A 13,034-nucleotide genomic window follows, 5' to 3' on the forward strand; every position below is an offset into this window, starting at 1 on the left:
CTCCCAGAATTCCCCAGCCGGCTGGGGAATTCTGGGAGTTGAAGTCCACACACCTTCAAGTGACTGAGGTTGAGAAACACTGGATAATGAAACCCATAGAACAAAGAGTTGTACTAAAAAGGCTTCATGGACAGGCTCGCCCAGCCTCCAGACCCCACATGCAAGGAAACATCTAGCTCTTCAAGGGTTTCCGAAATACCAGGAGGAGTTATTAACTAACCAAGCTTAGCATTAACTGGGCTTACCCTGGGAATGCAGCTGCTAGATTAAACTGCCCTGGAGAAGCAGAACGCAGCCAGGAGGAGCTCTGAGCCTTTTATAGAGGTATCTGATACGGGGTCAAACAAGGCAAAAGGGGGGCCACAACCTTGCCACCCAAGCCCCGCCCCTTTTATTGGCCCCACCCCTTCAGGTATTCCTTTCCCTCTACTCACCAGGTTAGCTGGTCAGAGCATGAACCATGTCCCATATTCTGCCTCTGGGCAGGGCCTTCCAGTGTGTGTGGCTGTGTTAATGAGGGTGTGAGTGTGAGTGTATGTCCATCCCTGTTTGTGCTTCTCGAGACCAGAACCCCAGCAGCTGTTTGGGCTGGCAGAAGCCGGAATTTATAACGAGTTTGCTGTAACATGAAGACCATCCATATTGGGAGCGCGGATATTCCCTTATCCTCATCTATTCCAGCGCTGTTTGAAGCTTTGCGTGGCTTAAGCCCCCAGTGCCCATCAACCTCTACACGACACCTCTGAGGTGGGAATGATGGGCATGGTCTACCGATCCCTTTGGGCGACACAAGTCTGGGAGAAAGCTGGCTCAGAGGATGGCTGAATTTAGAGGTCATACAAATTCATAATATGCCATTTGCGATTCAGCCTGATGAATAAAACAATCGACTATGGTGGGCTTATAACTTAGCAGGGGCCCATGTGGGAGGGCAAAAATTCAAGATGGTGCCTATGCCCACACCACCAAAGCTCCGCCCCTTTGTATGTGACACATACCAAAAAGGGGGTGGGGTTATAATTGTGCAGTTGTTGGCCACCATCTTGACTTTTTCGACCTCCCAGGCAGGCACCTCTGCTTAGAAGCATTTTGGACAAGTCATGTGATTATGGTTTGCTCATAGTTCCAAGATGTTTCCCAGGAATCTGTGGGCTAGATTTGCCCACCGTGCTAAACCCAAAGGTGGTTTGTTGGTGGCTTACCATCCTAGCCTGCAATCCATGCTCTGTGGCTCAACAGGTTAGCCAGGCCCAGCCTATTGTGGCTTATTCAGCAAAACCTGGTTGCAGGGCAAAGTAAGGCTTAGCAGGTGCGAACCAGGTCTGTTTTCAGCTCTTGCTTCCTTCACGTGCTTATTTGTACTCAAGTCCTTAGACTGGTGAGTCATGGAGGACTGCCAGCGATGGAGGCACCAAGCAACATTCAGGCCTTCAGGCCTTGCTCAAGTAGATGACTGGGAGGCTCTCTGGAAAAAATTCCCCGTCCTATGAAAACAGCCACATCTACATGCAACAAAGAACATAAAATGCTGCTGTGCGTCGAGTCACCCGGAGGATCTGCCAGGGTGCTGACCAGTCTGGGCGACCAGCTTTCCCGGTTCTTCCTGGGAATGTGTGAAGGCTGAATTGGGCCCTTAGCAAGTAAAGTTACAGAGATGACCATTAACAGTTAACCACCAAATCCTGCCACCTCTCCTGCACGCATAAATCCTGCCAAATTTAACTTTCTTGTACTACGGACATCACTGATTGGCACAGGTTCTCTCTTTCACCTGCATGTGCAGAAACTGGCTTTGCTCGGATTAACCTTGCTTAAATGTCACCTTGCAAAAACTAGTGAAACACCTTTTTGATGGAAAAATCATTCAGAAAACAAACTGAAATCAAACTCATCAAGTCACAGGACGATCCGCTTTATTAACAGAAAATGTACAACATCAGAGTCCTAATTATGATCCAGAATCATTTGGGTCTGACAAATTAGGTAGCATTTTCAAATCAATGCTAAGGAAGGGAGGGAGGGAGGGAGAGGGAGAGAGAGGGAGAAAAGGAAGGAAAAGAAAGGAGGAGGGAGGGAGGAAAAGAAAGAGGAAGGAAGAGGAGGGAGGGAGGAAGGAAGGAAGGAAAACAGCAGACCTTACTATTTACAAGGCAGCGAGTTTCTGAAGAGGGCAAAGAGCCTTCCTGTTTTTGAAACATGTCTGCAGTTTGATGGTTGTGGTGGGAAGAACGGGATCCCAGGGCAGTGACCTCCTCTGCAGGTTCCTTTGTCACAGCTGTCAGGAAGTCTATAAAACTTGGGAGGTCCAGGGTGCACCTTCCCTGATTAGACTTTCCTTGTGCAAGCTGATCTCAATCGAGGGCAAACACCGCTCACCCTGGATCGCAACCAACTGGGGCAAAGGGACAATGGAATGGCCGTCAGCCCCACTTCCTGGCGATGTGAGCCGCCTTTTGCTTTGAGGGTGCCTGCGTGGGGGTCAGCAACTGGCTGTCTGCGGGGCTCACTCTTGCCCCCGAAAATTAAGAGCGAATCCCCAGAATTGCCCACCCAGGGCAACGCGATCCATCTCCAAAGGCCATGTGGGGAAGGGGAGACCCGGTCACCTTTGAAAAACCATGCAAACTCCAGCGATCGCAAGAATGTTTGCAAAGGAGGAACAAGCAAGCCCCTTCTAAGCTTTCAGGGTTTGAACTGACGCAGCCGCAGAGCGACCCAGATTTTGGGGGAGTGAAGGCTACCTTTGGGTTCCCAAGGGCTAGCGTGGAGCGATATACCCGCCAAGTATTTGGAGTGCAGGGCTCGCAGCTCCCAAAGCATCATTCTCTGGAAGGGAGAAAGAAAACGCAAGAAATCAGCTGAAAAAGCAAGAAATCAGCTGGCAGGGCTCGCTTTAGACATGCCCCCCCGCCCGCAACTCCATATCCAGACCCTCTGAGCAGGAAGGCAGGAAGAGGTCACTCAAAAAAAGGATCCAGATCCAGGAACTTAGGAAGCAAAAAAGCTTAGTTCACTCCGGGCAAGTGAAGGGCAGAAGCAGCAAAGGAACCAGCAGGCAGAGTTTTGAAACACACACACACACACACACACACACGGAGCGCGGAAAGAGAAGGGGAAGGGCTGTGCACATTCTGTGCTTACTTTGCAAAACACAGGGGCCTCCCGCGTGGTTTTAAAAAAAATCAGGAATGTTTTGCCCCGCCAAGAAGCAGGAGCTATGAAAACATGGAGGGGGGGGGAAGGCTCTATTGCTTGGACCACTCCGAGGTAGGTGAGATCCGGATGAATCTCGGCAGGGATCTTTGCTTGGTTCCAGTTGGCCAGTAAGTGCCGTAAGTACCATAAATTGTTTTGCCCCCACCCCCGAGCAAGGGGGAACTGACATGGGGCAAGAACTGCCCCACCGAAGTTGGGGACGTGAGGGCAGAGGGAGCCGAAGAAGAAATTAAGTTCTAGAGTGGGTTCAAGGAGTTTGGGATGTGGGCCAATTCATGAAAAACAACCTCCAGTCGACTTCTCGCGCCTGCCCGCCCCGTCTAAGGAAACGCCTTCCCACAAAAGTGCCAGCTGCTTCGGAGACGAGCATCTGTTCCTGAAACTGACTCTGCCCCAGTGCCCAGCTTTGGAGTTAGTTAAAAACTGCCTATGTCAGTGTTTCTCAACCTTGGCCACTTTAAGCTGGGTGGACTTCAACTCCCAGAATTCCCCAGTCAGCCAGGCTGGCTGGGAAATTCTGGGAGTTGAAGTCCACCCTGCTTAAAGTAGCCAAGGTTGAGAAACACCGGTCTATGTGATGAAGATGCTGACAGCAGGCATAAACACCAGGGAGTCATACGCCGGAAAACAGCTAGGAGAGGAAACACCCATTGGGTACCAAGGGAAAGAGGAAGGAGTGGGAGTCAGATGAAGAAGGGGACGGGGCCATCAAAGAATGACTGAAATCTAGGCCGGGCAGCGTTCTTTCTGGGCTGAGGAGTCTGGCGTGTTCAAACACCCCTCTGCTCTTGGAAAGAAAACTGTGTTCAGAAAGATTAGCCTGTCACAAAAGGAGATTCCAGATGTGCACAGGCAGAGGTCGGCAGTCCTACGGGGCTACACCTTAAAAATAAAATAAGCCCTTGCAAAATTCTAGGGATCCCATCTCTGACACTTCTGTTGAGGACACCCCTAAGTCTCTGGAGCAGGGTTTCTCAACCGTGGCGACTTTAAGATGGGTGGCTGGGGAATTCTGGGAGTTGAAGTCCACCCATCGTAAAGTCGCCATGGTTGAGAAACCCTGCTCTGGAGAATACCAACATCCTGCAACAGGTCAGAATAGTCCTGGGATTTGGGGCACGCTTAAATTCGTTAGGGAGGTCCACCGTACAATCTACAGGGCGCCGGGCACCCAGAGACAGCTTGTCGCCGATTTCTGCTCTCCAGAACGCTCTCCACAGGGGACAGTGCGGACCCAAAGGCAGAACGCCCGGAGCCCGCCCTAAGCTTGGACCACGATGCCTTCAGAAGCTGCAGAAGAAGCCGGCGGGGGACCGGCTAGAGTCTCTTCTTGATCAGCTTTTCCAGTTTGCGGATGCGCGACGACTCCTGCTCGGGCGTGGGGGCCGTCAGCGAGACACAGCCGCCACTCTCCGCCCCCGAGGGAAGAGCCGGGAGCCTCTGACGGAATAAATCCAACATGCTACTTTGCTCGCTTCGCTTGAGACCCTGTGGGGACACGGGGGGAGGGAGGAAAGAAGATGGCCATGCGACTCGGCACCCACGGCGGGCCTCAGATCTCGCCCTCGGATGGGCCTGGCAGGGCCCCAGTGCTTTGCCTTATTATTCCGTGTGGGGTTTATGGAGAAGGCCGTACGGAGAGAAAGTGGTAACAGGGATCCTGCTAAGGATGGGCTGCCCCCCTGCAGAGCATCTGGAAGCATCTGGAAGAGCGGCCTCCAGAGCATCTGGAAGATACACCTCCAGATGTGTCAGGAAGGCCACCTGGCTGGGAAGTTTGGGAGATGTGATGGAATGGAATTATGAAGGCCAGGCTCAGAGAGAGAAACATTTTCTTAGCTCGCCGGAGGAGCGTGGGAGCTACAACAGGATGAGACTGGCACCTCCCTGAGGAATTCACGCTGTTGTGGCTGGCTGGCTTGGGAGCTGGGGTTTCAGTCTGGGAAGATTCTTGTTAAAGGTTGTAGCTAATAAACATAGCTGAACCAAATTTGCATTGTCTCTTGGAGTTCCTTGGGCTAGGCCTGACAGGAGCTGTAGTAATGCAAAGCCGGCAAGATCCTTAGAGGGGTGTTGGGAAAGCTGAGTTATGTGGAATCTAAAAGAAAGTGGATTAGGGCAAACCTGGGTAGACTGACTGGCCTTCTTTTTAGCAAGACGTGCGTGGGGTGGAACCAAACTCGCCCTGGGCAAGCCAGCCCCCTCAGCACCCGTCCTCCCAAATTCTTCTATGCTCCAGAGCAAGTGGAATAGCCCCGGTCTTCCTCACTGCCCGCTGGCCACCACGCCCGGCTCACCTTCATCTCCAGAATCTTCTGGAAAGTATCGGTGGTGCAGTCCGACAGGAGTTTGATGTAGTTGTCCACAAACACCACAGCGGGCTCATGGGGGGCCATCACGACCTGCAGGGACAGAGAAACAGCCAACGGTCAGACAGACATCACGACCTGCAGGGACAGAGAAACAGCCAACGGTCAGACGGACGAGGCCCTTGGAGGGGGAGAGCCGGGATAGGGTCAGCCCTTCGAGGTAGTCCAGACTAGGAAACCAACATCATGCATGCTAAAACTACTTTTATTATAAAGGTTATAGTAACAGAATCTTGCAAGTCTGAATGCGCTTCCCCCCTCTATCTTTGTGAGAACTAGGGAGGTCCTTGCCTGATATATTTTCTCAGGTTATGTTCCTGCCCCGGGCTCAGTCCTCTTTTATCTGACCGTTGTTTTTGGAGTGGCACTTCCTCCTGCCCTTCAAAGCTATTCCCGCTGCCCTCTACACTTGGTCTGTGGTAGCCCAAAATCAGGAGGAGAAGGGTAGCACCTCTTCTGACAAACACGTTGGATGAAAAGGCAGTTTTCACACCCTGCCACTCACTTCCTCTGATGCCCAACATGGCCAGGTAGGCGTGGGATTTAAATTATATTTCGTTCTTATTTTGTTAATCCAGGGCTCACCTTACTGAGGAGGGAGCTAATGTTTCTGCAAAAATCAGGAGGAGTCTGGTAGCGCCTTTTCCCACTCAGACGTTTTATTAAAAGGCAGAAGCTTTCGTGAGCTGCAAGGGCTGAATTCTAGCCAAGTGGGAAGGCAGGTTCCCTCTGCAGCTCTCCAGCGATGAGCCCCGCGCCACGTTCTCATCCGATTCCCAAAAGGCGCTACCGGCCTCCTTCTGACTTTTTAGGGAAGAGCTTCTGCATCTCGGCATCCCAGAGCCACGAGGCAGAACCCCGGATGCGAGAAGCCCTCGGAGAACAGGGGAATGCAAGCTGCGATCCACCACAACCCTGCCGGACCCCACCCATGGCATCCTCGCCAGGCATGAAGCAGCTGCCACCAGCCTTCCCCATGATCTCACTGGAAATGCCAAAGGAATACCCACCCAGGGAAAAGGCGAACGCCTCACCTCCGGAACGGGGAATGGAATTTGGGGAATGAGGCCTTGCCGTCCCTTGCCTTTAAAAGCGAGCGACAGTCGGGGTTGAGAGGAAGGGGAAGAGAGGAAGCTGCAGAGACGGATGCAAGACCGGGCTGGCCGTGCCCCCTCCCTGCGCCTGCCTCTTCAACGTCGCCCTCGTTAGCTGCAAGCATGGAAGAAAGAAAAGGGGAACTCCCAGCCAATCTGGCATCAAATCATGTGGATCGCATTAAACTGGCTAGATTTGCTTGAGCTCTTGTATATTATACACCGCCCAGAGTTGTAATGGAGTTGGGCGACTTAGGCATTTCATAAAATTTTTAAAAAATGTGGAAAGCAGGCGGGGGGGAAGAGATCTCCCCCTCCTAAAATGACACACACAGCAAGCGTTTGCAACAGGCACTCTGGGCAAGATGCCGGTTTTCTTCAACTCGGTGCCCTAGAGACATTGGGGGGATTTAAGCGGGGGGGGGGGAGAGTGGCAGGGGATGATGGGAGTTGGTCCAACACCACTGGCGGGCTTCAGGCGGGAGGAAACCGATGCAGTGTATGGCAGTGCTAATGGAAGGAGTGACCCGCAGATTTTCACACCGGCCCCATAAGTGCAAGAGCATCTTCTTCCCTAGCAACATTTAAGGAAGACTTGCTGGACCCAAGTTATTTATGATTATTCAGTAGATTTCTAGCTTCCATTTCATGCAGGAGCTCAACGTGGCTCCCTCCTTCTATTTTTCCCCGTAACCAAAATGCTCTGAGGTGCCGATCTAAGAAAGTGGCCGGCTCAACGTCACTTCCTGAGCTTCTGTGGATGAGGGGGGAGCAGAACCCGGGTCTCCTGGTCCAGCAACTTCCCCCTGGACAGCCTGGGTCTGGGGCTGAGAGGGAGGGACTGGCCCCAAGTCCTCCAGGGAGCCTTCAGGGCTACGAGGGACTAGAACTTGGGTCTCCCCGTTTCAGGCCTGGCACCTCCACCATGCCATGGTCCTTCAACGCGGCTGCAGGCAGGCAGGCAGCCAGTCCCTTCTTCCGAGTTCTTTGGAGCTTTTAAAAGAGAGCGAGCTGGCCCGGAAGCGGCAAGGGGTGTACCTTGAGGATCATCTCGGCACGCGTCATGCCCTTGACCACGATCTTTGTGTAGCTGGCGGGCGCCTTCCTCACCACCTGCGAGCCGATGGATGGCAGATCTAGCAGGACCATTTTCAGGGAGTGCGTGTCCAGCAGTAGCTGAAGCAGATAATAAGAATGATGATGATGACGACGACAATGTGTCCTACAATCATACCAAGGTATGATACACTTCAGAAAAATACAGCACAGAACCAATCCATTAACATATCTTCACAACTTAACAGTCACATTACTAAACAAACGTGAACACGATACATATTTGAAATAAGGCCCTGTGATGCAACTGAACATGTATACATCTATAATTAACATAAACCAGGTTTTCATCCAGGAACTATCAAGAATGACACACCTAGAAAGGGATCTCCAGGTTTTACAGACTGGAAAAAGCAGTACTTAATTGCAAGACCCTCTGCAGGAACAGGGTTTACCTGGTTAGTCGGTTAACTTCGACAACTTTAACCAAACTCAGGATGTTATGCAGGTCTTTCACTGACTTGGATGCATTATAACTCATTGTTTCAAGTCAGTGAAAGGCCTGCATAACCCCCTAAGCCTGATTATGTTTATGGGAGCGTAGCTGCAAAGATGCACTTTTGTCGATGAGAATATATATGTATATATTTTGTATTGTTATTCTAACGTTTCACCTCAAAGGCAAAAGGGAGGGAAGAAGACAAGCAGGAAATTGCAAGATTGTAGGTTTTCCTTTGGGGTTTCGGGGTCCCGTTCCCCACGAGGTTGAGGAACGTAGGTTTGGAAGACACGATTCACAGGAAAGCCACGTTCACAAGGGTTATGACAGATCAAGTGACAATCATTTTATAAAAGCACTATGGCTGTCAAACAAATATTGCTAAGATATCCATGCTTAGAATGACTTTGAGTTAAAAGTTGGAACGCGGGGGGGGGGGAATGTTTGTCTCCTGTACTTCTAGGCCGCCGCGCTGGGTGTGTGTGGGCGTGGGTGCAGACAGATCAACGTGAGCTGTAAAACAATTAAAAGATTATAAATCACTGACTTTGTTAGCACTGGGAAACTGAAACTGCTTTTCTCTGCCTCTTAGGTTAAATAAAATAAGGAAAGACTGGATGCGATGGGACGCTCCCTCTTTCTATCAAATCCCCCTCAAACTCCCGTACGCGCCCTGGGACAAAGCAAGGGCAGAGGTGGGATTTCAACCCACGTCCCCAAAGAGAGGAAGCCTCAGTCCAGCAAGCTTCAAAACCACTTTCGAAAATAGGAGCCTACAGAGAGGAAACGTGGAAGGGTCTTGCCTAAAGCGTTTCAGGATGGGGGAAGAAGTCACGAAGGCTGTTTCCTGCAAGCAAAGCAGGTGGGGGCCATTTAAAGCCCTCCGAGAGGCAGGAAACACCCAGCAAAACCTCCACTCTGACTCTGATTCTCTACCGCAGTGGAAACAGAGCTCCCTCCTCAACAAACAGGGAGCAGAAGACGTTGGAACTGGAGGCAGAAAAATGGCAGGGCGTTTCCCACTGCGTGGGGTTCACAGTCTCCTCCCCCAGGCCACCCCACAGGGGAGGCCTGCACCCCAAGCCTGGTTCCTCGTGCAGGAGACCTGCCGCCCCCCTACTCAATTCACACAGGAACAGCTGCTACTCTGATCGGCAGCTGACCGCCCGGCCCGCCATAGTTGTATCTTGCACGAAGGCCACAGAGACAGGTGCACGCTTGCGTGTGGAGGGTGGAAACCTAAGGGCTGACAGGCCCCAACAGGTGCTGTTCTTGGATGAGAAGCGTGGGAGACCCCAAATCTGGATCGGCCTCTGGTTCGGTGGACCAGAAGAGCAGACGAGCGGGCTAGCTGGATGGACGGTGGGGCTCAGGGGCCTTGACTGGCTAAGACGAGTGGCCCAGAGTATAAAGGCACTGAGAGGCAACCTTGGGAAGGTAGGAGAGAGCTGTTAAGGAGAGACTTGGAGAAGCAGTTAGAGTCCAGAGACAGAAGGAAGCGTGAGAAAGAAACTCAAGATAACCCTGCCTTATTTGCCTTAGTAGAAGAGGAGGATGGCGATAAACCTGGACAGGCTTTCAAGATTCTGTTATCACACCCTACAGCAGGAAAGGAGCGCTCCTCAACTCCTGTAGAGCCTGTTTCTCGACCTGGCCCATGTCAAAGGACTACACAGAGTCCGTTGTCCCCCCCACCCCCCAATTTAGCCTGTCTTTGAGCAGCTCCTGCTCTTTTCAGCTGCACAAATGGAGAATACGGGGCTGACCTCTTCAGCCCAGCTCTTTGCAGAGCACTGCAGACCTCCTTCTTAACTGAGCCAGCTGGTACGGCCATCTCTGCTGGGGTGTCATTTTGGTTGCCACAGGAAACACTTGACAGCCAAAATCCCACAGCTGCCCACAAATCCCACAAGAGGGAAAAGCAGGTCCAGTCCTTTCCTTCCTTTTCCTCCTTCCTTTCCTCCTTTTTATTTCGCCTGCCTGCCTGCCTGCCTGCCTGCCTGCCTGCCTGCCTTTTTAAGGCTGATTACATTTAGAGAAAAGAGTTGAAACAACAAAGACCAACGATGAGGTTGGCAAAATCTCCATGGGGCAGAGCAAGGGGGCCCAGAAGCTCAACCCTTCCACCTTGTATCACCTCAGGATCCACCAACAAAAGCCAACGGGGCTGCGACCGGCAAGAGAGGAGATGGTTGTGTTTTAAAAAGGGAGGAGATGAAATCACAGGAGAGGAGGCACTATTTTAAAAAGTAAGAACCGAAGCAAGGCGTGGATTCTACATCTGAGCATCAGTCTAGCGGTCAGTTTTTGCAATTTCTCAGAGGCGTCCTGCTGTTCCCTGAACGAATCACATTCCTTCAATGTATTTTGGCTGTGCTACATGAGACATTCCTCATAAGCTCCACCTGGCACCAACTTGGGCAGTCACTCTGGGGCCAGGCTGGTGCTTAGCGGTTTCAGTTCATTCATATGAATTCGTCCTACTGCATCTGGAACTCTCTAATGAAACCCACACATGATGCTACTGTGATTTTCAGTGGTATCAACGAACTGCTCAGGGGGTCTAAAAAGACTGTGGTAAACCCAAACGATGCTGCGTTCTGATCAAGCCAGCTCTCCTGAGCACCCCCCACCCCCAGCTGCTTGCCAAGAACCCCTTCCCCGAATTTAAACTTGGATTCTCACCTGTTCGGCCCCCACCATGCTGATCGGCTTGCACTTGAAAAGGTGGTTAATAAACTTGGGGATGAAACAGCTGTGGGAAAGAGGGGAAGAAATTAAGACTGCCCGTTCTCCATCAACCTAAAGAAGAAAGATTTCTCTAACCCAACGTTTCTGAACCTCAGCAACATTAAGATGCTGCCTGGGGAATTTGGGGAGTTGAAGTCCACACATCTTAAAGTTGCTAAGGTTGAGAAATGCTGCTGTAGACATTGAAGCACATTCCCACAATTTACACTGGCCAATGTACCTGCTTAATCTGTCAACAGCATTGTTCTCATCGGAGGCATTTGAACTGCGCTGTTAATGAGTTGTTTTTAAATGGACTTCTAAATTTCCTCGGATGAGGGGAGAAGTTGCGAGACCCCTCCTAAGGGTCTTTTCCAAGTGGGAAGGACATGAATCCCATTTGAACCATCGTGCCAAGAATAATTCCTCTATTCAGAAGGAACTCCCCTCTCCCCGCTGGGCCAAGATGCCTGTTCCCCAAGCGGTAGCCCGAGCAAGGGACTCACTTAGCAAACTTGATGCAGAACTGGGTGAAATACTTTCGGGTGGAGGCCAGGTTGTCACGGATGATGGGAACGTTCTGCTTAATGTGCAAGATGACCGAGGTGACGTAGGGACTCTGATCCCCGACGTGCTCCACATTTTGCCACTGCATCTGCCGAGGTCCATAAGAATTGCAAGAAGAGAAAAAAGGAGACACATTTCAGCCCAACATAAGCCTGGGCAGTTGGAGAATTACTGTATGCCTCCCCAGGTTGCAGCATCTGGAGGATAGATGATTATTATGGCTGGTCGCACAGTCAACCAGATGTTCAGACTGCATTTGGCATTTTTATCCACCCATTGCGTCTTTCCCAAGGACCGGAATAGGCAGACGCGGTTGTCTGATGGTGCTAAAGGTATCATTGCAGGATGGAAGCTGTTCCAAGGAAAGCTCCCTTTTGCAATTATTATTATTATTATTTTAAATCCTTCTTCCAACAGGTTTGAGAAGCACACAGGGTTCCCTTGCTTCTCCGTGCTAAACAGATTCACAGCAACTCTGTGAGGAGTTGAGGCGAGGTGGGAGGGAGCATAAACTTCTTAGGGAAGCCAAAAGCTTCACCTCAACCTCCTTACTTCCTAATTCCACAACAGTGGAAAAGTTTTGCCACTGTTACCAGATCTCCACTAACACACTGGATTTGGATCTTGCTGCAAGCGAATTCCCCGCATCTGAAACGTGCTTGATTCCCCTTAGAAATTAAACTGCCCTGGCAACCTTACGGGAGGGTGAGATATCAACCATTACGTGCAGAAGAAAACAAGGTGAAAGAGCCAGGCTGGGAAAAGCAAATAAAATAAAATCTTATCTTAAAGTATGTATTCTGCATGAATCATGTTTTCACCCCATGCGCTTCCAAATACGTGCACGCTCGCACCCACCTATGCAGGACACCCAGCGGCAATGAAAGAATGAGGAAAGAAGAGGCCTGGCTAGAAACGCGTGGAGTCTATTCTACACACCCACACCAAGGCTTGTGTGTTTTGCCACTTCTCCCCGTATTTGCCAAGGGAGGAGGGATGTGTTGACAACCCACCCTCTCTGCCAAAGCAATGGAAGGGGGCATTTAAGAACAGGGCAGGGGAAAGGAGGAAAAAAGTACGAATCAGAAACTACTATGAAACTAAAACTTTACAAAACCAAGCTCAGTTCACTGAAGGCCTGCCCTACTTCCTTCCCTTCCATTCTGCAAACAACCCCCCCCCCAAAAAAAGAGTTTTAAAACTCCCAGGCACAACAACAATCGCTTTGGGGATCAGCGTCAATCTAGCAAATGTTACACCCTTTTCAAATTGCCTTTTGCTGGGTTGAACGTGGCAACCGTCTTCTTTTTTTTAAGCCGCCTCCACCTCAAAAACCCAATCACGAGTTTCAAGTTCTCTCAGCCACTGTGCCAGTCCCACGGGGGGAGGGGTTTGGAGCAAGAAAGGAACCGAGCATTTCTCCCCCAGCCCCAAACAGAAGACTTCGCTTTTTCTAGGCGGAAAAAAATCCCCAAGAGATAATATGAGGGAGAATTATTTCCA

At 50.9% G+C, this 13,034-nt stretch overlaps 1 protein-coding gene across 2 annotated transcripts in view; it reads right to left on the minus strand.

Moving 5' to 3' along the window:
- Positions 1–2,028: 2,028 nt before the first annotated feature.
- VPS53 (VPS53 subunit of GARP complex) overlaps positions 2,029–13,034 on the minus strand; it is a 48,448-nt gene continuing 37,442 nt past the window's right edge. For both annotated transcript variants that reach the window (XM_015889998.3, XM_007439059.4), the window contains exons 18-22: positions 11,471–11,619; positions 10,920–10,989; positions 7,718–7,855; positions 5,514–5,618; positions 2,029–4,704 (exon numbers count right to left, since the gene is read on the minus strand). In XM_015889998.3, the coding sequence (XP_015745484.1) occupies positions 4,534–4,704; positions 5,514–5,618; positions 7,718–7,855; positions 10,920–10,989; positions 11,471–11,619 (633 nt within the window). In that variant the 3' untranslated portion in view covers positions 2,029–4,533. The remainder of the gene's footprint in view (positions 4,705–5,513; positions 5,619–7,717; positions 7,856–10,919; positions 10,990–11,470; positions 11,620–13,034) is intronic.

Source organism: Python bivittatus, unplaced genomic scaffold, assembly GCF_059951505.1.
Source record: "Python bivittatus isolate LINGU-HERP-01145 unplaced genomic scaffold, Pbiv_v1 ctg000940_np1212, whole genome shotgun sequence".
Lineage (NCBI taxonomy): Eukaryota > Metazoa > Chordata > Lepidosauria > Squamata > Pythonidae > Python > Python bivittatus.